This window comes from Orbicella franksi, chromosome 6, assembly GCF_964199315.1.
Source record: "Orbicella franksi chromosome 6, jaOrbFran1.1, whole genome shotgun sequence".
Classification (NCBI taxonomy): domain Eukaryota; kingdom Metazoa; phylum Cnidaria; class Anthozoa; order Scleractinia; family Merulinidae; genus Orbicella; species Orbicella franksi.
The window spans coordinates 14,589,130-14,616,238 of NC_138150.1; the positions used below are offsets into that span (position 1 = coordinate 14,589,130).

Here is a 27,109-nt window from a genome sequence, read left to right on the forward strand (position 1 = left end):
GAAGTTTTGAGCCTCACTACTCTAATAAAAGCTCTCGGATTTTTCTTCGCTTTCACAAATGAAAAAGGTTACCGACTTAATGAGCATGAAAGTAGATAATTTCAACAGCCAATATGTGTAAAGAAACTGAACAATCGATCGCGAATTGTGAGCGCAGAGCCACTGCTTTAATCTCTGATTACTACACCAATGAATAGCCTCAGTTTGGTGGATATGTCATTATTTGATGAAAAGACCATACAATGACTTTAAAATTTACGTCATAATAACATCACTGACATTTTTTGATGTAACCTCACTCGTGGTCACTCGTGGTCACTCGTGAGTACTTTTAGACCCTATCTTTCCGAAGATCTGTCAGACTTGACGTGGATGGTACGTATTCGATTTAATTTTACTCAGAAGACGCCATCTTTTAGAGGGTAAATATTCGGTGGCTCTATTACCCGCTGGATTCAGCGAAAGCTTTTAAAATCTTTCAGCTGTTGTTTTAATCATCGATCGTGCGCGAAGATCAAACAGGAATCAGGGAAGGAGAACCAATCTTATTTGGCAGCCCCGCTAAGCTTTACTGAGTCGCTGTTCGTGTCCAGATAACGAAAGACCGAATTTTAGAAGCCGGCGACTGGTTGTTGTTTTCCCTGCAAACGCGAATTTACTCGCGGTGGCAATTTTGAAACAAAGGCTTCCGATTTCCGGGCGGTTCTGTAATTCAATGTTTAAATATTTTTTTAGCAGCAATTCAAGAGAATGAAACAGACCGTCAAGCTAATGAACGGTTAGAGTTAAATCACAGGAAAAGCTGGTCTTAAGACGAACATTTCGCTTATTGCCCTCCAAACGAGTATGTAGATACATGTAGTACCATTGTGAAGTATATATGAAATAATTCATATTTGAACTGCGGTAGTAGATGAAAGTGAAGTATGATCATCGCAGTAAATTTTCCAATTTAAGCAACTGGAAAGAAGAAGCCTGAAAAAAATCAGGGCTTCAACGGGGTTCGAACCCGTGACCTCCGCGATACCGGTGCGATGCTCTACCAACTGAGCTATGAAGCCACACATTGGGAGCGAGGTCAATTAATTGAGTTCATATCTTCCCGTGAGTGAAATGATGTGAAGTATATATGAAATAATTCATATTTGAACTGCGGTAGTAGATGAAAGTGAAGTATGATCATCGCAGTAAATTTTCCAATTTAAGCAACTGGAAAGAAGTTTCCAGTTGCTTAAATTGGAAAATTTACTGCGATGATCATACTTCACTTTCATCTACTACCGCAGTTCAAATATGAATTATTTCATATATACTTCACATCATTTCACTCACGGGAAGATATGAACTCAATTAATTGACCTCGCTCCCAATGTGTGGCTTCATAGCTCAGTTGGTAGAGCATCGCACCGGTATCGCGGAGGTCACGGGTTCGAACCCCGTTGAAGCCCTGATTTTTTTCAGGCTTCTTCTTTCCAGTTGCTTAAATTGGAAAATTTACTGCGATGATCATACTTCACTTTCACATGTAGTACCATTATTATTTTAGCTCGGTGACAAAGTTGTCAATCAATAAATGAACTCAACCGTGGAAACCAATGGGCGTTTTACAAAATCGAGGGGTTTGCGGGCAAGCTTTCCTCTCTCGCCTGACCACCCCCTGCTTCATCGAGTTGTTGCTCTTGCTCCAATTTACGCGCGGCCAGAATGCGGAAAAGCTCTCTGAACGGGGACGCCTGCTTGGCAGGCTACATGTAGACTATCAACTCCCAGTATCAATCCTGCACTAGACACATGTTCGCATTGCGGACCTATTTTTGTCCAATCTCGTGGCTAGAGCTGGCTATTCTTAGTTAGCACCAAGATCGCGATGTTGTTGAGCTGAGGAAAAGATTGTTGGTGGTCGCGTCGAGCGGGCAGAGGTTTAAACAATACACTTTCGTTATTTTTATGTTGTGAAGCAGCAGAGCAGTTTAGTTTATCCGAACTCCGAAAGAAAATCAATTTTCCGTGTTCGTGTTGTTGTATTCTCTTTACGATGGTTGCGCGAAAATCATCAATGAATTATGAACAGTGCCCAAGGCATGGTCGGCATGACGTAAAGCAATTTTGTCTGAGAAGTGTTAGGCTTCTGGAGCACTTTCCATTTGCGTGGAAAAACCTGAGAATTTTCCGTCAAATGGAACAGTACAAAATTTCAACAAACATGGGTCAGGATGAGTGCGCACCATTTGACAGCATTTTATTTCCTACCGAAAAGACTGCGAATTTCATCAAGGAGTATGAAAAAGCAAATGGTACAGTGATTTTCGGATCATTCCGGTAAAAACGAGTAAAGAGGTCCAACGTACTGTCAGTGGAAGGAAAGGCCCGTTCCATTTGGTTTCCTACCTGAAAAACCGGTTTTTCCATACAAATGGAAAGCATTCCAGGTCACTGGCCATTTTCGGGCGACCAAGTGACAACAAAAAGGACAAAAAAGCGCGGGAGAATTCGCGTAATGACACGAAGGTGAAGTCATTAAGGTCACGTGCATCTTGATCCACGAGTGTGCTGTATTCCGGTGTTATAATCTCGGCCGACACTAAAGGAGAGTGGGAGGAAGGTGGTGCGTAAAGATGAAGGTAAACTGTAGGAAAGCATATCAGCATTGCAACCAACCGTTTACAACGACAAAAGCCGCAGGCATTTAATTCACCACGATAAGTACGATCTGTCGACGGTTTGAAAAGTCTACAAAGTACAAACACATACCGCTTCTCACTTTAACATTTCTCCTTGGACAACAAGAAAGCAAAAATTGTTTAGGGCGTCGGAGACATTTTGTCAAAAAGCGTCTTTTACACTATTCGACTAAATATGGACAAAACTCCCGCATTTTCAAGTCGTTGAAATTTACTTTATATTTAATATTGAACAGAGTTAAAACTATATCTATTGTATGGGTGGTCAAAAACAGTTGAAACAATTTACAGTGCTAATAGATGGACAAATTCATGGTTTCAGGGATAGTGGGTTTTGGTGTCTGACACCTTAAAACTTCACTTTATGAGATCGCTAGGATGATATTTACAACAGTGTTTATAAAATAAGAGTGAATTAATTTATCAAAAAATTGATTCAATGCTATTTATGTTGCACAACGCCATTTTTGTTTCGGGGACAAGAACGTTTGAAACGTGTTTTTATTGAAAGCGTGCGGAAAGGGCAAACAAGTTCTCAGAAGGGTATCTTTGCATATTTTGCTGGAGATCTAACGAATTGCACTTCAGTTTCCATGAAGATTATAATTCATCTTGTTCGCGAACGGGAGACACGTTGAAAGACGAAGAGAACTGGTTTCTAGTATCCAGTTCCTCCTGGAGCACGCGTGCACGGGACTGAAGCACTGAGACCTGTTGTCTGAGCGACTCAATGGTATCTTCAAGCTCCTGTAAACAAAAAGAAAAAAATGATAAGACGGAGATGAATTTCTGGAGGGAAGGATGACAGAAAAGCTGTAGGAAGACCGACAGATTACCTCTCTGAGAGAAGCCGGCATTAGACCTTTCATTTTTTCTTCGTACTGAAGTCGCAATCTGGAAACCTGCCGTACAAGAGAAAAACTAATCAGTTTGGAGACAATTTTCAAAAGGGCTGGGTCGGATTCTGGGTATTGTAGCTAGCAAGGGACAACTATATCCTCCATCTTGCGCCTCGGCGGCATGGTTTCTCTACACTAACAAACAGGATGTTCCCAACTTAGAATGAGAGTAAAATGGAGACCAGTACTAGAAGACTGGCGAAACAAAAGTACTCCGTTTAACGACTAAACACGAGACAGCAAACAAACAAAGAAATAAAGAAACAAACAAACAAACAAAACTAGAAGCCCTAGCTTGAGGAATCAACAATTGCTGCATTGTGTATGATATGATCACTTTTTTTACATACTTTTTCTTGTGCATCAAGTTCCACTTGCTGAACCCGTTTCTCTAGATGCCTCACCATCGTTTTCTGTGTTTCCACATCTTGTTGTAGAGACTGAAGGGAAAAAAGTCAGGAAAAAAAGCAAGTTAGTAAACATCATTGAAGAATTTAATTGTGTTTTGGTTGACAAACTACTGGGGCGCGAGGATCAACTGTCCATATTAAAACAACACCAACAAAATCCAAACCTTGGCAATTGTAGAGTGATGCTTTTTCACCGAAGCTTTCTCTTCTTCGTATTTTGTCGTTGTTTGCGCAAGCTTCTTTTCCAAGTTTGTTCTTGTACTGAAAACAGAAAACGTAACAGAGAACAGTAAATGAAGCATCACTGCAACAAAACCCCTGATCATTTCCTCAAGTCGTCTGTCCTCCTTCTGAAACACATGTGTACAGTGTATAAGGTGACTCCATTGAATTTTCCAAGACCACACCTTCGCACATTTGACCTGCTGAATTACTAACGTCTGTAACGATTAAACAAACGCTCCAAAAAGTGGGTTTGCTTGGCATGTGTGTCACCATAACAATGCAGGGATGACGTCGTGTATTTTAGACATGCAGACCTTATCACCAATTTTCTTGACTGAAATACCTAAACTTTTTAAACAACCTGATGTCTATTGTACGCAGTAAGCAGGTCTCCAAGACCGCAATTAAAAAAAACTACACGTCGGGGGAAGTTTGGTTTGAACCAATTGTCCAAACACGGTGTTCTGACAGAGGTCTCTACATCTGCATCCAGCCATGACGGGAAAGCTGGTAGGACCATTTGGTTCAACAAACTAGCAAGAAACCAAGGAAAGCCCTGAGAGGTGAAAAGCCACCTGAGCTATGAACACGGATTGGGGCTTTCAACTCATTCAATGTGTAAACAAAGTCTCGGTTCTCATTGGCTCACTTATGAACCAATTACATTTAGTAATCAGAACAGAAGGCAAACCAAACCAAAGTCGGCTTAACTGGCCAACTACGTGAATAAACATAAAAAGCCAATCTTACCGGCTGTTGTCCTCTTTTAATTTCTTGATTTCTTCTTCCAGTGTTTCTACAACCTATGAAACACAAAGCAGAGAAGAGCACTGGTTATGGTGTTTTTGCTTATAAAGTTTTAAGTTTTAGCAAACAAAACACTTTAAAAAACTATTCAGTTAAACATAGTTACGATAGTATCTGACCTGTTGTCCCTTTGAGGATCGCGTTCCATACTCTTCTTCCATTTGTTTCATCCTGTTATTTGTCTTCAAAACGGAAAAATAATACCAAACAACTGGATTAAATGAGCGCGGTTTTAAAAGTACTTTAAAGAGAGCGATAAACGCCCGATTTATGAGGCAGCTACCGTCGGGGAGAGAGGGGAAGTCAGACTAGCAATTACGAAAGCTGTCACATCAGCTTAAGGAGAATCATCAGTACATATACGTCACGTTACTAGGAAACAATCTCACCAAAAATCGCGGACTCAGTCACCGTTGAAGACAGGGTTTAACGAAAGTGAAGCTTGCTTTCCCAAATTAGCAAGTGGCACGCGTGAAGCTTGGAAACTTTCAAGAACTACAGAGAGGCTTTTAGGCTTCGTCAAACGATAACGACAGTCAACGAGAGTTAGGAGATAATGGTAAGACAAGACCTTTCTTAGTGTGTGGCCAAACGAGCTGAGAGTATGCGAACTGATACTGTTGAACCAAAACTCTCGTCAGTTATGATGAAAGTTGATTGCACATGGAGGTAAAAGAGACAAAAACAATTTCAGCTCTTGACTCACCTTTTCTAAAATTTGTTCCATTTCACTGCTGTGTTCGCGTTGTAACTGGAGTCTCTGTTGTTCAAGCTGACTCTTGAATTTTATTTGCTGTGAATACAAGAACTCGAATGAAAACTAGCTGTGAAAGGGAAGTGAAGTGCAATTTTCTGTTTTTCAGTATTTTCTTCTAATTTAACTCGTTTTTGTTATGTCCCCGTATTAGTAGGGGAGTTTTTCCCCAGTTAGGTGGTTGATGACATTCTTAATAAAGTTTCTATCTATCTATCTACAAAAAATTGACACATCATCGGGTCTTGCCTTCTATCCCAAAATGAGAAGTGTTAGGGAAACGAAAATTCATTAACACCTTAGTTCAACTGTATTCAAAAAGTTCTCCTAATTGTCTCTGCAGTGCAGAGTATGTATGACATTAGGGTTATATTATGCATAAAATCACTGCGTCAAACCCTTGTTTTTGCTCTGGTTTCTGCAAGATTACGTAAGCGGTTCCATGCTATGATAACTATACCTACGCCTTCAAAACAGTGGGCACTGGGTGACCTCTGTATACCGTATGACACTTCTTCAACTACTCACCAAGTTTTCTTCCTGTCTCTTGTAGGTTTGTTTCTCTTCTTCTCTCAACAGGCTTAGCTCCATCAGCTGTGTTTTGTGCGTTGAATTCGCCTGAATTAGCTGACAGAAACAACGACATTTTACAATGAGTGTGTTACCTCAGTCATAGCATAGGGTACACGGAGAATTCCTACCCCACTGGGTGGGATGTTAGTCCGTTGGAGATTTCCCCTCCCTCCCTCACCAAACTAGGTTATACTGACATTTCACTGGAACTCATATATACACCGTGGCAGAGAAAGGCACTCTGAGAATCACGTGCTTTGACTAAGAACACAACATCATAGCGAAGCCTTGAAAAATTTTCGCTTGAAGAGGTAAATACCGACATCTATCACACGACACCTGTGTGAGCTGTGTGACAACACCACCAAGTTAACTTAGTAAACGCACCCCTACAACTGGACGCTACATTTACTAAAACTTACCTCCTCTCGTAACTCTCGTACTTGCTGCTCCAACTCAGCCATAGTCTGCAAAGAAAAGTTTAAACGGCGTCGAGATATGGAATTGTACATAAGTCTTCAAATATTTTTTACGCGTTTGAAAGTATATCCACGTCTTTTAGCATCACCCTAATTTTCTTATCAAATCAGAGAGTCCTGCAAGTCACAGGTCAGCAAGAGAGGAGAAAAGATCAGCAACCTGACATGGCTGTTACCTTAGCGTCTTTGTTTGATCTGTTTCGCGTCTGGGTTTCGTGCTCTAGCATTTTCTGACGGAGTTTCTCCAACTGCATTTCCTAAACGATGAGAACCAAAACAATCAAGCATTAACTCCTTTTGAGGGTAAACCACGACGAATTAAAGACATGTATATTTGTCCTTCAATACAATAAACTCCGCGTAGAGCCTCCTAAGATTACCACCCTTGAACAACAATTACTTATGAGTGTGAGGTACTATACAGCTTTATGTCAGATGATGGTGCTAGCAATGCCATCGCCAACTGTTAGTGTATTGCCAAAGAAGAACACACCTTTCGTCCCTCACCATAGCATAAATTTCAATAGCAATTCTTCAAAAGACAACTTCAGGAAACCAGAAGTGTGGTGGTAATGATCTAGAGTCAGGGCGCTTACCATTTATCAGGTCTGACCGATGGGCTACCAAAACTGACTGTCAGTTGTCTTCATAATAAAACAAAAGATAACTACATTATTCACCCCCTTACTCAGTTGCTGTGTCATCGCCCGTCAAAAATTCCCGCGTTTTCCGCGATCAGCGCCAGAACGAGGGAGCTTGGTATTCCCAGTCTCACACTAGTGGGAGTGTTGTTTGGCTACGTTCAATTCTACTAACTGCTGCGAATTAACCATGTATAAACGTCTGAAGACATGGTGGTACTTTACCAACCTTTTCTTGCTCGTGTTCTTTCAGTGACGAGTCTCTTTCTATCTGATGAGCCCTGAGGGTCTGTGCTTTCTCCTGCTCGTGTCGAATATTTAGCTCTGCAATCTAAAAGAAAAAATACCGTATCTCATATTGCTGAAGTGAAAACTTGGATTGTCCTTATGATCGATCGTAAGTAAAAAAAAGAGAAGGAAAACTGCTCGTCATAAATGCAGATGAGTGCACGCGGATTCTTCGGGTTCGAGTTCTTGCATCATTGAGAGACTTGCTTATAATTTATATCATTGTAGCGGTTTTTCCAGTGTGATATCACAGCCAGAGTCTAAAGTAACAATATACAAGTCTGTAAGGGGCGGCAAAAAGTCATGTGACTGGGCTTTAGCCTTATTTGTACTTGATTGACTCAGAAGTCAACTTCTCTTGAAGGAAGAAGGTTCAGGAAAAAAGGATATCCGTGCTCTCTCGAATGTGAAGAATTAGGAAACAGTTTAACAGAAGATATTTCACATCCCAAAAAATCCAGCATACCTCTTTCTCGTGTTTGATTTTAAGATCTTCCAACTGTCGACTAAACTCCTTGGCTTGCTTTTCACGAAGATTCTTTGAACGGGCCAGGTCTTCCTCAACTTTCTCCATCTATAGAATTAAAATGGTTTCCGTAAACTACCAATTAAGTAGTAAGATTTAAATATTAATTTTATGACATTTTAAAGAAATGCATGCACCTTGAGACTGATTGAATGTACATGGCAACATTGGAAATTCCATGCCGCCATCTTATTCCTCTTTTTTGCTTCTTGGCAAAATGATTTAACGATAAGAATGACTTCAGGCCGTCTAAGGGAGTCAGTCATTATATTATTCACGGCGGGTGCAGAGAAACTGTACCTGGGCTTTCATTTCATCAAACATTCGTCCCGAGTTCCTCTCCACTTGACTTTTAAAATCCTCCAGCGCATGCTCAGCCTGTTGAGCCTGCTGCTTTTGAACTTCAGACAGCTTTTGGATTTGATCTTCTCGTTCCCTAACGGAAAGTGAAGTAAAGCGTCAAATGACAGCCACGGAAACTATTCAGCCTTGTAAATCCACGCAACACTTGTTTGATCGGTTATACCAAAACAAACACACCCCAATCAAAACTCGAAGCTGCAAGAGGCGACCGGTGCCTAGCGCGGGAAAACACGCCACCGGTGCCACACGCCGGAAAACATGCCACCGATGCCAAACGTGGGAAAACATGCCACCGGTGCCAAAGGCTACCGGTGAAATGCGCTTGAGCCACGAACACGATTAACTTTGGTTCTGATTGGCCTTGACAAACAGCATGATTTTTCTGATTGGTTTTACCTAGTACGCGTTAAGAATCCAAACCAAAAGCAAAGTCAAATGGAAACTTCTTTTATCGTCCGTTATTTTTTCTCATTCAATTTATAACAACCTACAAAACACTCGTGAAAACTTACTTCAGCGATGTCTCCAACTTTCTTATGCGCTTGTCAGACTCTGCTTCTCCTTGGTCAAGCTCTGCTTGAATTCCTCGAATCTAAGATCAGGTTCAATAAAGACGAGCAAGATTCACCTCGCTGAATAGTACTTACATCTAGTTTCACCTTACAGTATCAATACATTGACCAGCACAGACGGGTGACGAGAATAAAGAAAATGATCCACACGGGGAAACATATCGAATACAGCTGCCTTTCATCACTTGCAGACTAGGAAACACTGTGTTCACATGACACTACAATTCCCACGACTGAATTATGTCTGCCTTTGAGCAGTAGTTCTTCAACATACGCGAGAGATGGCTGACGGTCAAGTCAAAATGCGTTAAAATACATGCATAATAAGATACATCAGTTCATGAATCTCCGCTGTCATAGCAAAATTTTCAGCTGGAATCTCGGACAACCCGACTTTCAGAAAAACGGGCTCTGATAGAGACGCCTTTGTCCTTACATCTTCCATGAAATTTCTGACCGCTAAATAAAAAGTAGGTTTGTTTTTTTATTAGTAAATTTGCTTACTAATAACTTACAACTTTATTGGATGACACAAATTACCGGTTAAACCAGTATTTTACATTGTATAGTTCACTGAGATAAAATATAAGGTAAGTTTTTATATAAGTTTACATTTTGTAAGAGAATTGTTAGAGCTCTACACCTCTCACGACCTGAGTTGTGTTAGCCTGCAGCTAGTGCAGGCGTTTTCCGTGTGCATGGTGTGTTCTTGAGTTATCGATATTTTTGAGCTCGCGATCGAGTAGATTCGCCGCCCTGTTGGCTTAGGTGCATGAACGGGCTTCTCTTCCAGCCTCACTCCTACTCCCCAGGGACGCCTTTTTCGTCTCTCCCCAAGCCTCTTCCGAGTTTGATTCTGCTCGCTTTATAACAATGCGCTTGCTTGCCAAAATACGTCTGCATTGCAAGCAAGAGTAGTGTAGTTTCTCATGTCTTTTATGAGATTTTATTATAAGAAAATTGATACTCACCTTTTTCTCGTGTAAATGCTCTAAGTTCAACTTTTCTTGTTTGTGGGTAGATTCTAACTCCTGTTAACGAGGTCATGAAAACGGTTGAAATGACAAAAAAAAACATTGCAAACGCAACTCCGGAGGTTATTCATGCTCACTGAGATCGTTGAAAAACAGCAATATCTCTGTCAGCAGGTGCAGAAAGCAGACCGATCGTTTTGCTTTAAAATTTCATCGCTAACAAATGGGATGGCCATCTCAAATATTTACATGTTTCAATAGTATCTACAGGAGTCGGGAGGGCTGAGAATACCAGAAATGACCAGCAGGCCTTGAAGAGAACCAGAAGGAAGACCAGGGCTGCCTCAATTGCAGCACCATCCTCCTTCGTCTGCGTTATTTGCAACAGAGACTGCCACTCCAGAGTGGGACTCTATAGCCACTCGAGACGATGTTCCGCATCGACATAGCGCAACACCATCGTCTCCCGAGACGAACGGCTGCCGACATATAAGGATTTAAACATTACGAGTGACATGTGATATTTCAATTTGAAGCACAATATTGTTATCATAAGCAAACGTAAGGTCTCTTAGCAAAGCTTACCAGGTGTCCAAGATCCAATTTGTTAAATGTCGGACAAAATTTTGGCCGCAAAACTTTCAAAAAAATCTAATGGTACCATATGAGCCCTTGTAACAAAACAAATCAATACAAAACATCAGCCATACCCTGATTTGTCTCTGTCGTTGAAATTCAGTGTCTTGTAGGGCTTGTTTCAGTTGGTTAATCTGTGACTCCAGTTCAGCTATAGTGTCTGTGGCCTAAAAAAAAAATAACATCACAAACGTCATAACAAATTAAACATCATAACTTCATTTACCAAGGTCATAAAGCAGAAAAAAAGAAAGGAAAAACACAAGACACGAGAAAAGTGGGGAAATCGTTGCAGGAAAAACACGGGGCCCTTCTGCCACTCGCTTTGTATTCTTCTTGGTTGACAGTCTTTGAAAGATCGCAAGAAAAGTTGTAGTTTTATTTGTTGCAACATCATATCCCCAGACCCTAGCTCTTTACTCTCTTATGAGTGGTTCTTAATATGTGACAGTATATCATACCTTAGCAATTGCTGCCGAATGTTGTTGTTTCATGCCTTCTATGCTAGTATCTGTCTTCTTGTTTAATTGCTTCACCATTGTCTTGTGTTCATTAATTGCTTGTGAATGATCTCGTTCCATTTTGGACAGGCTGTGAAGAGTGGACAAAAATAAAGAAATGTACGCTGATAAAATTTTGAATTGGACAATAATAGTTAATTAAGCTGTCATTGTCAAGAAATGATAACAGTTGGTATTAAGAGCTCCAATCAAGAAAGTGTACCCCACTAAAGTTAGTGTCAGCATTCAAATTCTCCACACTGCCAATGTACACTTTTTAAAATTCCTTCTTGCGAAAGTTTTATTTTGACTAAAAGTCAAAACGATTTCCTCTTGGTAATCAGTTTATTCCCGTATGCCTGAATTCTATCAATGTTCTGGGGAGAGAATAGGTTCTCAGAAAACTAAATTTAATATATCAGAAAGTATTGACTGATCAGTCAGACTGAGGTAGACATCATCAACTACTGATCAAGTATTGTGAGTATCAAACAGATACACAAAATGTAGTAAAGTATCAGCTTTACGTTGTCTTGGTTTCTTGTAATTCGCTAGATAAGGATGCTGCCTGTTGTTCAAGTTCCTCCTGAAAAAAAAAAGCAGGAATGAATAACTTTTCACAACGCTTTTGAAACGTGTTAAGAAATCCACATATTAACATAATGTAGTCATACCATGCTATCATTATTTGACAACTTTTTGAAAACTTTTTTGACCTATCTGTGGGGCAGATTTTACATGAAATGCTGCTGTCAGGCCTTTGTAAAAGTTGTTATGATAACTTTGCCCCTAACTTTTCCTGATTTTAATTTGCCAAATTAGACAGAACCCATTGGAAATTCCTCAAAAAGATTTTAAAATAAACCAAAACTGACAATAATGATACAGTGCACTGGCAATATACCCCATGATTACATGATTTCTTTTACTGGCATTGAACGTTTGGTTCTACGGATAATGCCCCAAATAGAGTGGGTTTCAACCGAGTGTCATAAAACCAAAACCAAAGTAATCTCTCTGACCAATCACAAAGGACACAGGCAATACAGTGAACCAATCAAAAGTCGAAGTAATTTCATGTAGATGATGCAAAGCACAGTAAACCGTGTCTGAACGAGTCATGATTGGTTTTAGTTTTAATGAAAAACTGGCATGGGTTTTTTAAGCCAATCATGTTGTGTAGTTGCTGCAAAACTAATATTACTTTTTGACACTCGAATGAAAACTGCTCTAACTGCAAAAAGAAATTTTACAATAACTGTCTTATTTCTCGCACGCTGATTGGCTCATTTTTATCATCAATAAGAGTACAGATGGATAAAATTTTAATTCATGCAAGCTTTCAAGTTCAACTCTTAGCTGTCAAACTGTCAACTTTTAAACCAATGAGATTTTATGGACTTTTTTAAGTAGCCAATGAAAAAGCGAGAAAAGCTATTGACAATGTTCGCATCATTTTGAATAAAATTCACTTGTCTTTGTTTACGGCAAGTTTACGGCATCTTTTCCCTTCATTTATTCCCGGCATTTGACAATTTTGTGGTCTTGTTATTGTAAAAAACAAATTGACGTCGGTTTTTTATACGTCTGATCTCTTATTGATGATAAATTTCGTCATAACATTGTCAAAGTTTACTGCAGAACCACTTTGACAATGTTATGGTGCAATTTATCATCAATAAGAGGACAGATGCATAAAAAACTGACGTCAATTTGTTAAGTTGAATACAGCCAGACAAGCAAATACATGATGACGGTAAATTCCGCTCTCCAAGACTGGACTGCCAGGTCACAGATTTTGTCCTTAAGGTTGTTGAACAACTGATCATGTCATGATGGCAATGTCAATGACTATGCTATTCTTTGATTATGTAACAAAAATTTAATTTGATGAAGATTTGCCAAAAATGGCGCTTGCTCTTACTTTTTCCTTTGCAAGCTTTGATCTCGAATTCTGCAGTCCTTCTGATTCCTTAGTAAGCTGTTGTACCCTTGTTTCCAATTCCTGAATGACCAATCTCTAAAAAATTAATGATGACCAGATTGCAAACAATGGTGAGTTTCATTATTGATCTCTGTGAACACAGCTTGGGAGATGTGGGCATTTATTGACTTTGGTGGGTCCAAGCCTTGCCAGGATTCTCGCATTATGTTTTAATGCCAACTGAAGGTACTTGTATCACAGAACTGTGCCTCTTCTGCCACCACCACTTCTACAGTGTACCCCTGCCACCAACCCCACTAAACTAGAGTGATGTAACAACCATCTACATGTACTAAAGTTTGTCACACTCAGGTCCACTGTTCCACGTAATCTGACATCATCCTGTCTGCTATGGCATGAAGTGACTAGGATCACTGCTGGACGGGTTGCCAGTCCAATGCCACGCTACCCAGCATTCTGTTCAACAGTTATGGCTGTCTGTTTCTCTTGAGTATCAGTAAGTATGCTAGTGGTGGAATGTCTTGTGAATGGGAACAATGTTCATTGAATTATAATAAGAAATGTCAGAGATAGTGTACTTACAGTAGTAGCATTTTGCTGATTGTATTCAGTTTCCATTTTTTGCAGTCTCTGGTTTGTTTCATCCAGCAGTTCTTGAATGTTCTGTGTGTGTTGTTTCTGCATCTCAAACTTTTCTTGCTCGAACTCAGCTATCTTGTCATTTAACTAGAGAAAAAGTTGATTTATTAAACTCTTTTGCTGACACTAAATTGGTAAAACAAAATGAGTAGAACCTTGAAGACAAATTTGGCACCAAACTTTCAATTTAATTCACCGAATCTGATGGGATAATGACATTCTAAGGACGGGTTCTACACTAGCAATGGAGTCAGAATCTCAGTCAGAATGTCACTGTGCAAGGTAAAAAACACTTTGATTTGATTCTGACAGGTCCATTGTGTACTGACCAATCACAATAAAGTTCAGAGACACGTGAGAAAACAACAAACCAAATTACAATTATTGCTGTTTGTGGTTTTAAGTTTTCTTATGCTCAGTTGGCTTTTTCCTAGCTACACAATAACTTTCCATAAAATTTTTATAATATTCTCACTGGTGTTTACGGTTTTCTGAGTTTCACAGTAAGTGCATGCACAGGAGTCCATGCAAACTCTACAAATTACGGTCACCACGTTCAGATAGTTACACTTGATTTTTAGCATTTGCAAATATCCTTCAATCAGTCGTGCTTTCTAACTCAGACTCTATCTCTTGAGTAATCCAGCCCTTACAGGATAAACTACAAGTACAATGTAAGAACTGACCTTCTTTTCAAAGTCATGCTGCGCTGTTTCACCACTCTGCTCAGCTAGAGTTTTTAGTTCTGCTATTTGTGTGTCTCTTTGCTCCTTCATTGCTTGACCTTCTCTAACAAGCTGAGAAACTTAATGAAAAACAACACCAGAGCACAGAAAGAACTTTAGTTACATGTACCTCTTAATATATGGTTTCAACCCACTATTGCACCTGAAGCTTCACCGCAAAAGCAAGGTTAAAATTGAGGGAAAGAAATAAAGTGGTTAATAGTAATTAAATTCATTTGATGCATGTCTGATGCTGGACATGTGTTCAAGCTTGTATGAAACTGGTTGAGTTTTTTATTCAGTTGACAGTCCAACTTGCTGTCTCTAGGAACCCTAATCCTTACCTTTCCTTTCCTGTTTTTTAGCAGCTGCTTCCATTTCAGTGATCTTGTTGCGATAGTGTGATTTCACTTCCTCTAACTCCATGTTCTTTCTGTCTAAAATCTTACAATTAAACAGAATAACATATTATGTTACATTTGAACGTAAAGATGTTAGTTGCAAGGACAAAGAAAAACCAAAATGAGTGTAGACTAGGTTCCCATGTCCAACAAAACCATTGGAGAAGAGGTTACACTATGGTGAGTATGTGACCTCCATGCCAGCCTACTTGATTTATGAGCAGTCTCCTAGTAGCAGAAATTGTATAATTTGTTTAATTTTGCAATTTTTGGGAAAAGTGAAGAGAGGTCCTCTTTGTGCAAGTGATTCTTGTGTCTTAACTCTGCCACTCATCTCTCGTTTTTTCTCATATTTAGCTTTCATCTAAAGTATAGAAATAGCAAGACTGCTCATGGCATAAAGGTCATTTAACTGTCACCTGTTATTTTGCCTTTTAAGAAGAGTACCGGTACTATTTTCAGAATACCTTTTGAACTGCAACATCATGTTGCTGTTGAAGTTTGAGTTTATCTTCATGATATTTTGCTTCAACCATCTTTGTTCTTAGCTCAATCTGTTCAGAATGAAAGATGAAAAAAAATGAAGAAAAATATTCAAGGGCTCAATACATGTAAGCATAATTTTGTGAATAAAAGAAAAGTTCTAAACAAAAATGATATGTTTACCTCTCTGTCACTTGATCGGTTAAAGCTATGGTCCTCTCTTAAAGTTCCATTAATAGAGGATACACCTTTAAAAAAATATGAAATTAAGGTTACTACATTTACACAATATTGAAACAAGTGCATGAATGAAATTTAATAAAAATTATTCATGAAATGAAAGACATCCGTAATGTTTAAACTCTCTAATGCCTAATAACCTGGACAGCAGTAATGGAGGCTAGATGTCATAGCTGTATGATAGAGGGAGGGGTGGGTAAAAAGAGGATCTCCATCAGTTGTTATTAGTGACGGTGCACCCACCTTTAGTAAATCCATTGTATTGGTTTGTTTTTGATGGCTAAAAAATTAAAAAAAAAAATACAAAAATTAATTACCTCAAGCATACTTTGCAAACACAAGTTATAGGTATATACTGCAACAATTCTGTGACAGCCACAGCGCTCTACGCTGTAGAATGTGCTTTTTTCTTACTGGCGATGTAGAGGGATATCCTGAATCAGTGTGTTGATACTCTGATGGGCTCTCATAATGTCGACGAGGTGGTGGAGAAATACGAGCACCATATCTGGTTTCTAGAATGTCTTCAGAGGGGTATCCTGAGGAGAGCCTTCCCTTGTAGCGTTTTTCTTCAAGAACCTGATCAAATCCTGGAGCCACTTCATACCCATTTTTTTCTTCCCTACTGGAGGTGCTGTAAGTTGTGGATCGTGGCTGTGGAACTGGATTAATACCACTTGTAGTTGGAAGTTCCCTGAAACAAATGAAAAGTTTGAACATGAAGGTGTACAATCTTATGTATAATCACTCTTGCACAGTTCCAAGCTGCTTATGTCACATCTGCTAATAGCAATGTCCACACATGAAAGACATATTAAAACACAGTAGGCTGTTTCTGGGCACCTTGTCCTGCAAAGGCAGTTCCACAGAGGCAGGACTAAATCTAGGCTTGATTACCAGCTGCTGCTTTGCGAAATGTGTCCATGCTCACCTCCAGGGAGGCACGCAGACCCGAGAGAGCGGCGAAAATCGAACCTAGACTAAATCCCTTTTGGGTAAATTAATACATTAACTGAAATCAGATACCAAACTGTTGAAGAACTTGTTAACAAACCTTCTTGGATGAGGAGGGATGCTTCCAGATATATCAGAATAGACACTTCCTGAAACCATAAACATACAATCTTCAGGAGAAAAAATATCATACAGTTTACACATCCAATAAAACATTCTCTCCTTGATCATGTTACTCATTCAAATAGTCTCTAAATACGAATTGAAATTAAGGTTATGTACATAAATAGTAACCATCTTATAAAATGATTTACAGTATTTCAGCACTTTAAATCATATATGCCATGCTAAAGGCAAACCTGGTGAGAAACCTTCAAGATCTTTGAGGATCTCACAAGACCTTTAAAGAGCACTGTCTCGTCATGATAACAGCGGCCTTGTGGGGTAGGGTGCTGAAGAGGAGCACCCCCCTTCTGCACAGGGGAATGGGGTGCTCCTCCCTGAAAATTTTGAAAATCACTGGGGTACCTTGAAGTTTATTCCGGTGCATTTTTTGCGCCCATAACTGATTTTGTCGAAGGTCACTGTACACTTATTAACAACTTTGTAAAATTAGTTGCTTTTAAAGTGTTAGCATCTGATGTACTGGGTATACAAGACCCTTCCATGTCTGGTGCATCTAACAAAAACAATGAATGGATGTGTCAATTTTTACTGTTTATCTTTCTCTTGGCTCGTGAGCGGGTGGAATTCAAAAAACCCTGCAATCTGATTGGTTCCTGGAGCAGGCAAAATTTTCTCATCTGGACTGCCACAGCGGGCGGAATCCGTCAAGTTGATCTATTTTGGTGAACGAATTAGCGGTAATCGTTATCTTTCGCCCTTTTTACACTTCCATAGATGATTAATCAACACAAGTTTATCTCTATTCACCTTTAAATGGCAAGGAAAGTCACTGTAAGTAAATTCAATTGAGTTTTTTGAAGTTGTGAGAGTTTGTTTGGCTCTTTGTAGCTTGGTGCTGTAATGGCGCGTAATCCTCTGTCTCTCTCTGTACAATTTTAAGCAAAAAATGAGTCAATTTCAGTCGAGTTTACCTCTCCGATTGTTGCCGTATTTGAGAGAATTTCTGTGGAATACACTTCACAAATTTCCTGGCTATCTGCCCCTCAGTTTACAGTACAAAAGTCTGATTTCGAGTGATTCGCAACGACTGACAGAAATTGTTTTTGTAGTACAACTTCAAACTTTGCATGAAATTTCACACCGCAAAAACACTTTTAGAGAACTTAAATGGTGAACTAAATGCAACTAACATAAAGTAGTTTGGTATAAATCTTTTCTTTAATACATATCTCTTTGTCTAGTATCTGAGTTACTCGCTTGTTCACTTGTCAGATTTTTTTACCAATGGTTTGTAGAGTCTGTAGACAGCGTGTAAGCCAATTCAGTGACAAAGCTGCGTAAACAAACCCACTTGTAAGCCAATTTACCACAAGAAAAAAAGATAAAAATGTTATTGTCCACCTTAGGGTCGGTCCGTATAGTGAAAAACTGTGACCTCAGGCTTGAAAATGCTGCCCAAAGCCGCAGGCCGAGGGCAGCATTTTCAAGACCTCGGTCACAGTTTTTCCCTATACGGACCTCCCAGCCGGCCAATTACATATATTTATTCTTTACACCCTAATACCAACAAAGTTAAAATGAATACATTTTCCTTGAATTCAGTTTTAGGAAAATACTTAGTTTCGACCCCCCAAAAAATTCATTTTCCTGCAGTTCTGGCTCAAGATCAGTTTTGCTTTCGTGATGAAAGAGAGCTGTAGACGAATCAACAGAACCATAGGGTGACTTCCATTGATATCTTTCCTTTCGCATACATGAAGTATCACAACAAAGTCTACAGTCTTGTTTCGTTTCTACCTTGATTCGCTGCAATTTGCAGCCCAAGCAGTCCCAAGCCCCTGGTGTAGTTGGGAGCTGTGAACATTATTACATGACATTGTGTAGTTAACAGCGTAAATATAAGAGTTTGTATGGGGGTGTGATGATTGTATGTGACAGTTCAAAATATGGAAAAGACATTGAATAAAAACAGATTACTTTGACTCTTCTGTGTGTTACTTTTGTCTCCATGCCATTTTGGGGCAATTACAATGCAATTTCAGTGAGCTTCAGTTTCATGGTTTTCCAACTTAGCCAGCGCAAATGCTTGAAGTAGCCGGTGACTTGCGCTGGGTACCAGCTAAATTTGAAAACCTTGAGGTTTCACTTAAGGGCTAAAGGTAATTCACGTTAATTTACTTTGGTTTTGCAATTGCTAAACTATGGAATTGACCTAGAAAACTTGTGCCAGTTTGTCATCCAATCAGAAGTACAACCAGAACCAACTGCATCTTGCTTGGACACATTTCCCTGCACTTTGCATTATCTAGTACATGTATTTACTTTGAGTTTTGATTGGGTCAAAGGATTGCCTGTTTAACTTGAGACTGGCTTGTCAGGAGTGATTACTTTGCTTTGGTTTTATTATGACACTCAATTGAAAACTGCTCTTGACTATTTCTAATTTATAGATAAGCTGTATCTAGCTTAACCTTGCTTTCAATACCTGATGAACTGGCAATTTCTTTGAGCCAATCTGGTGGTTGATGACCAAATTCCTGAACAGAAACAAGTAAATATATGGTGAGTTATAACATTAATTGAAGGGGTGAGTGCAAAACCATGCTAAGTGACGATTTGGGTGAAAAAAAAAATTTTCGCGAAAGGGCTTGAATTTTTGCATGTGGTCTTCAATGTAATAGAAAAAGGCGGCCCTGTATTTTTGTCGCTGGTTTTTGCTTCGTTTTCGAGTTATAACGTATGCAAAAATACTTGGCTTTTCCTAGCCATGTCTTTAGGAGTTTATTTGTTGAACAGCAAACAGGCAGACTGTTTATAGTGTATGAAGTCAAAATCAAATCTCACAGCATATATAGAGCGGAAATCTGGGAACAGATTGTTTACATCGGCTATTGTGACGTGAGCACAACACGTGAATCGATCGAGCGGCAAACGAAATACCATCGAACTAAAAAGAGATGTGCCGCATTAGAGCTCTGTCAACTAATATCTTAAGCATTGTGTTAAAGTACCTTGTGTGCCTGCCTGGTGGTTGAGAGGCATCATTAAGCCTCGATAAACCCGTAAGTCATCAGCACGTTTTAAAGAATCAAAATGTGTTCTGAAACTTCGAAGGTAGCTGATATACCGTAATCGTGTTATCGGCGTTCGAAGTCAGATCGAGCCAGGCAGCAAAGTCCAAGAGCAGTTCTTGCCCAAGAAAAATACCCTCTCGTGAGTTGTGGCCCATTTGCCAAGCGTTGCTAGTGTCAAAGTTTGGAAAGCGAGAACTGGTTTTTGAGTGATAAAATTTGTCTTGTATCGACCGCCATGTTTTCCCGCGCACGAGGTGTAAAGAGCCTTCCCGGCATGCATTGCGATCACGTTCTGCTCGCGTTTCTCGAACTGGTAACTAGATTGTTTCGGCTTTTTTCATTTAAAGATAATAATGGCCAACAAGTAGCGATCGATTGTAACATAGATCTGTGATCCAGGTTGCTTTGATTTTATTTCATATCGGCATGATTTGTAGTGTTTTGAACTTCTGGGATCAGCGGACATGCAGATGTATGGAGACCCGTACGTTGCGCAGAAGGGTTAATTTGTTAAACTGTTAGGCGGTGCGTGACATAAAGCTACGATCGCGTTGGTCGAAAAATATGTATTTATCTCGTGATTTTTAGCCATTTAAGACGTTGCTGTATTTGGAAAAGTGCTTATTTGATGTTTATTTGTTCAGTGCAGATAGTCATTGTCCCAGATAACCAAAGTAAGTTCCAGATGTTAACACTATTTTCCGGCCGCCATATTTTACCTATTTAAACCTGAAATCAACATTTTTGAGCTTATACGTTGCGTGAAATTAACATTTTGCTGTTTTCTAAGTGAAATCAACATCCTTGCCGTCACGCGTTACGTGAAATCAACATTTTTACCTATTTAGACCTGAAATCAACATTTTTGAGCTTATACGCTGCGTGAAATCAACATTTTTCTGTTTTCTAAGTGAAATCAACATCCTTGCCGTCAAGCGCTAACGTGAAATCAGCATTTTGACCTATTTAGACCTGAAATCAACATTTTTGAGCTTATACGCTGCGTGAAATTAACATTTTGCTGTTTTCTAAGTGAAATCAACATCCTTGCCGTCACGCGTTAACGCGAAATCAGCATTTTGACCTATTTAGACCTGAAATCAACATTTTTGAGCTTATACGCTGCGTGAAATTAACATTTTGCTGTTTTCTAAGTGAAATCAACATCCTTGCCGTCACGCGTTAACGTGAAATCAGCATTTTGACCTATTTAGACCTGAAATCAACATTTTTGAGCTTATACGCTGCGTGAAATTAACATTTTGCTGTTTTCTAAGTGAAATCAACATCCTTGCCGTCACGCGTTAACGTGAAATCAGCATTTTGACCTATTTAGACCTGAAATCAACATTTTTGAGCTTATACGCTGCGTGAAATCAACATTTTGCTGTTTTCTAAGTGAAATGAACAACCTTCCCGTCACGGGTTAACATGAAATCAACATTTAAACCTTTTTTGACCTGAAATCAACATTTTTGAGCTTTTACGTTGCGTGAAATTGACATTTTGCTGCTCTCTAAGAGAAATCAACATCCTTGCCGTCGCGCGTTAACATGAGTCAACGTTTTAACCACTTTTGACCTGAAATCAATAAATTTGAGCTTATATAAGTTGCGTGAAATTGACATTTTGCTGGTTTCTAAGTAAAATCAAAGTCCTTGCGGTCGCGGCGGGCCGATCCTTTGTTATAATAAACCGAGGCGAGACTTCGACTTATAACAAAGGCTTGGCTTGGCTATTATAACAAAGGGTCGGCTCTGTTTATCATAACAAAGGCCCGGCTTCGTTTATTTGAAGACCTCGGCGGGAAAAGGGCGCTAGGTATTTTAATCAAAAGTGAACTTTGTCGAAAACGCTCCAAATTTCCCATACAGTTTTGTTTAGGTATGTTTAACAATGTCCCGTAGTTTTTCCGCTAAGCTTCGCTTCGTTTTCGAGATATTGCGTATGCAGAAAAACCACTCGGTTTTCCTAGCGGCGTCTTTATGAACGAAGCAAAAACCAGCGACAAAAATACAGGACCACGTTTTTCTATTACATTGAAGACCGCATGCAAAAATTCAAGCCCTTTCGCGAAAATTTTTTTTTCACCCAAATCGTCACTTAGCATGGTTTTGCACTCACCCCTTCAATTATTAATAGCAGTAAACTGAAATAAAGTAAAATTAATTGCTGTATAATCAATTTGTTAATATATACCCTTGTACGTATTTTGCTACAGATGCTACACTGTTTAAGTATTTAACAACAGAGTTTTACATATTTTTGAATGCAAGTGAAATTAAGGATTTTACACCAGGAGCGACATTTGAAAATTCTATCAAAACTGCACAAACCTTTAGGCCAATACAATTTGAAAGAATTTCAAATATAAAGAATAGTGTAAATCCTAAATTGCTTGATATTGAACGATTACTCCTTTATTGTTTGACTGAGAAAATCACAAAATAATGCTTGCGCCTTAATCCTGCAGTACAAATTAAAAATAAATGATAAATTGGCCCACTCTCAGCCAAACACATTGAAGTAATTTTCTCAGTCATATAACAAATAAGAAAAGTCGCTGACAAAACAAGCCATCCTTAACAGTACTCTACCTCTTCAAGTTCTACACTAGCACTTCTCTTGGTTACAGGTTCATCAAGGTATATTGACTACAAGAAGATTCAAATGCAAGGATTAAGTCATGTGTCACTCATGCACAATGAAAGCTCATATAGGTCACTGCAGAAATATATGTAAGCTACATCAAGGTTTAATCAGTACAATGTAAGAGTGTTTAATATCTAACTTTACAGTCGGGTGACCAACTTGGGGACAGAAAGAAGTGGAGAGAGGTGGCCATTATGGGGAGTTACTGTAGGAGTGTAATATGACACCTGCTTTTTTGGGTCGTGCAAAGCTCATTTCTGCCTGTAAATAGGTGACATGACCAAGCTATACTAAACAGAAACTAAAGAGAAGTGAGGACCAATAACATGTAGTACACAGTACCAATAATAACATTGACCTTCATGCATCTGCAGGTAACCCTTGGCTTATTCACTTTTATATCAAAAGTTACACAAGAATCTAGCTACAAAACTAACAGAAGATCTTTTATTTCAAAGTTACGGTATGGTACCATTGTAAAGAGATCTATGTGGTATTATGGTCTGAGCACACTCATGCACCATACTTTCCAGCTGCCAATTGCATGTACAGGTACAAGGTTGTCAAAAGTAGCCAACTGCTGACAAAAATTACTGTCTACTTCATGATTCTGCCAGCTTCTCCCCTGAACAATCCTTCTGATGCTTCAGAAAAGATGGCAAAATCACCCACCTACTCTAGCAATAAAGCTACCCTGCAGAGAATCCTCAATTTTACAATAGTATGGTTCACAGATTGAAATGCATGCAACATGATGCAGCATAAGTGATAGATACCATGTAAGATGGCAATGGCTGAAGAGGTCCTGCCTCGGGTCGTCTGGTAAATGGCTCCTCTAACAGGCCACGTTTAACCATGTGAAGCAACAGCTGGGCATACAGGTTACGATTTTTCCTTCAAACAGGAAATGAACATTAACAACAGATTAAGTATTGGCTTCACACGTCGAAAGTGATTACAAATAGAGATTTACCAACCAGGGAGTGCCGACTAAGAGGCTTTCAAGAGCTAGGCTAAGTGCTTAAAAGTGGGCATCCTGTAAATTCATCAACATCTTAAAACATGTCTTGTATGTAACTTTCCCAGTGTCAGGGTCTCGACATTTTGAGATACACTACAGTTAGAAAACCCTACAATTCTGCTCTTGTCACATACCAGTACAGGGAGTTAGACTCTAAAAATCAGCCAAATATATTTTATTATAAAGTTGATACCGGGAATTGAGAAGTTAATCATCACTTCGTCTTGGTATGGCCTAACACATGACAGTTAACTGCCAATTAACCGGGAATATTCAAGAATATTCCCCAATTGTCAAAACTGTGTGCGTTACGAAAATGATTTGAAGAATAATAAACACAATAGCTTCCACTTGGGGCAAAAATATGCTCGGATATTTGTCCTTGGACATTATCTGTTCCTTGAAGCTCACAGTTTTCCTCAAGCTATGTTCTTGGAAAACTGTTCACTTCTCAGAACAGATAATGTCCACAGAAAAATATCCGAGCATATTTATAGTTTGTACAGGTCCTCCCATCATGCAGCTCAAGTCTTAGTCATATTTGGAAGTGTAAAAACAAGGAAATCTCAGTCACTCCACAAACATTTAACGTGATCTGCACTTGAGTTGCTGTGATGGAGGCCCATATTTGATTCATTTTGCACTTACCTTCCACTGGTGCCTGGTCCAGGAGGCTCACAAAGCTTTTTAATCCACAGTGCAACTCTTTGCCTCTCTATTATAAACAATGACAAAATATGTTCATTCACAAATTGTTTCTAGTTCCAGTTTTAAATTGGAGCAAGGAAGATATTATATAACTACTTTGTACATTAGTTTCTTTTATCACCATCATAAAGCAGCCACAACACAATACATGTAATTCCAGGTCATTTTGGTACTGTACAAAATCACTTTCAAAATAGAGGATAATGTAACTTACTAATAATCTTTTTAAGTACATGTGAATAAAATTCAAAATATGACCAAGGATTGCTCTGACTGAGGATTACACATGACCAACTTTGACAAAATTGCCAATTTTTCAAAATGCTTTGTCCATTAGGTACATGTAGCTTCTATAAACTCCAGAATCAAGCAATAAATAAATACAATTTAGAAAATAACCCAAAGCAAATATGCATGCTGATTGGTTTAAAATTGTGTTTCTATAACTGGATAGAAACACAGAACTAGCATGAGCTGTTGATGTAATTATGGTGCAAACAAAGAAAATTTACATTTTGATGATTGAAGTAAACAAGTTTTTCTTTTTTCGTCGTGCTATTTTGTAAAAGAAACAGAAAATGCATTCTCCGTGTTTCTATTGAGTTTCTAAAACAGCTGTAAAAACACTTGCCTGCCGGCTCGTGTTCCTACAACATTGTTTGTTCTCCCAACCTTTCACTTATTTTTCAATCTATAACTCAGTGGAAACAAGCTACATGTTCTCTATTTCTTAAATAATTACAAACAATAAATAGTTTTGTTGCCACCTAAGTAAAGTTTAGCTAGGCTAGGAAAAGACCAAAACCCTCTGCCTAGTAGGGTCAGGTCTTGTCCCCAGAGCCACCTGTCCTTCTTGGCCAGCAGGGATTTAGCACAAAGAAAAGGTGGTTCTAGAAACACATGATTTGATTGGCTGGATTCTTGGGCTAAGATTCCCACCACTTCGATGTTTTTTTTTTTTTCATCTTGAAAATATCTACCAGTTGATCTCTAACAAAAGGCCTTCTGCATTGATGGAATATTATAAATAGCATAACCAAAACTTCATGAATAATAATTTTATTACTAGCGACATTTGGGTCATTTAGCCAAGGCTTTGAGTTCGGTATAGACTCTAAAGCCATGGCTAAGTGATCAAAGTTTTTCATCTACATGTAACATTATGTTGCATGGATTTTTCTGCTTATCTAAAAAAAGTAAATAACTGTGCTTCATTTTTCAGCCAGTTTATCCATCATGACTTTGGACCTGTTATTGTTTGCTCTTTTAGCAGGTATTAAGGCTGTTGCATTTATTTAAGCTTGTTATATACTCAAAAGAAATACTGTATAGACCATAAACCAGAGCTTTTGTGAGTAAGCTTGCACTCATTATCAGTTCTTGTCTATGATTCACACTTTCACTCATGCTTCACACTTTGTGTGACAACCAACAATAACCTTCTGGGTCAGGAAGTAACAAATAATTAGGGTTAATATTTAATCGATTTCTCACTTTGAAAATGAATATTCACAAAAATATTACAAAGTTTGGATTTTTTTCAAAGCTAACTAGCCATAATTATGGCTAATTTATGAAGGTATCAGGTGTATTATTCACATAATTTTTTTCATCAGGAAGGCAACTGGATTTTACAGGCAGGCAAAACTATTTGAACTGAACTTCTTTGTAAGAAAAGGTTTCCTCTGAATGGTCCAAAATCATCCTCACAGCTGGTCAATTTGTTTGGTTGCCATTCCTTTATATAATTGAAACTCCTGAGTTATATACTTACATGTAAAAGTCATAAATATTGTAAAAATATCATAACCCTGGAAACATGGTATCATATGTAGAGCGACAAATTACTTGGCTTTTCCTCATTTTCCAGAAAGCGTCAAAGAAACTTGAAGTGACACACAGTTAGCAAGCAAGGCCTGGGTATAACTTTACCTCAGAGTAACCCTTCTACTTTTACAAAGAGAAAAAATTTTGATGTGCAGTTCAGCAACCTGTATCTGTCGATGCTGAAAACCTTTGGATTTTTGCCTACAGAAAATAACCTAACTCAATGAATTATTGCGGATTACTTGAAGTTAGGCTCGTCCCTCGGTCATTCCATAAAAGTGCAGTGTGTAACGATCTGGGTTACCCGCTGTTATTTTCAAGTTAAGCCTTATGTTAATATTCTAAATCCTGGCATGGGGCGATTATTACTGTGATCTTTGGCTATGTTTTATGATTTCCTTTTACAAATAAATAACAAAAAAACACAACAAAAATTAAAACTACAGCGTCAGTTGACACCATCATGAGTTGCCAGAGAAAGAAATTCAGTATAAAGATCTGAGCTAAAGTTAAGGTTATAGTTTGTACCTGATTTCTGAGGTAGACGAAGTACATAAGGCTTCATCTCTTCCAAGTAGCGATCAAACATCGAGTCTTGTCGCTCACTTAGTGACCCTGAATCATGTCCACTGAGCTCCCCGTAACGATGAGAAGACATTGTCTCGGTTGACTTTTCAAATGGCTGTAATGAAAGTCACTTTGCAATTAATCAAAAGGGATTACTGTAAACTTCGTCGCTTTCAATTCCCAGCAATTCCTTTCCACGTTCTCAATCTATCGGCAGGTAGCGGCTTCTTTCACACTTAGAGACTAATTTCCACTTCTGGCTTGTATCCTATTTTTCTGCCAGCAGCAAAAATCCCCCAAATAATGATCCAGTTAAGAATAACATCTGTCTTTCCCGTAATAAATAATAAATGAAGTTTGTAAAAAGCGCCAACGGTTGAAGAAAACAGAAGCTGCAAGGGTGACCGCGCTAATCAAAA

General features: G+C 38.8%; 1 protein-coding gene across 1 annotated transcript; it reads right to left on the reverse strand.

Moving 5' to 3' along the window:
• Positions 1-403: 403 nt before the first annotated feature.
• On the reverse strand, positions 404-27,063 carry LOC145489627 (centrosomal protein of 112 kDa-like). The gene is made up of 32 exons (XM_081468636.1): positions 26,652-27,063; positions 24,237-24,303; positions 23,344-23,461; positions 22,513-22,569; positions 19,327-19,378; positions 16,816-16,864; positions 16,176-16,455; positions 16,005-16,041; positions 15,705-15,769; positions 15,506-15,592; positions 14,982-15,081; positions 14,599-14,717; positions 13,856-13,999; positions 13,253-13,348; positions 11,856-11,914; positions 11,290-11,419; positions 10,903-10,995; positions 10,190-10,249; positions 9,159-9,238; positions 8,584-8,719; positions 8,224-8,331; positions 7,699-7,800; positions 7,005-7,085; positions 6,772-6,816; positions 6,305-6,403; positions 5,729-5,815; positions 5,142-5,204; positions 4,966-5,018; positions 4,155-4,251; positions 3,931-4,020; positions 3,518-3,583; positions 404-3,428 (listed from the first exon to the last, which is right to left on the reverse strand). The coding sequence occupies exons 1-32, from the start codon at positions 26,779-26,781 to the stop codon at positions 3,282-3,284; spliced, it is 2,997 nt and encodes a 998-aa protein (XP_081324762.1). The 5' UTR covers positions 26,782-27,063; the 3' UTR covers positions 404-3,281.
• Between the last annotated feature and the right edge of the window lie 46 nt (positions 27,064-27,109).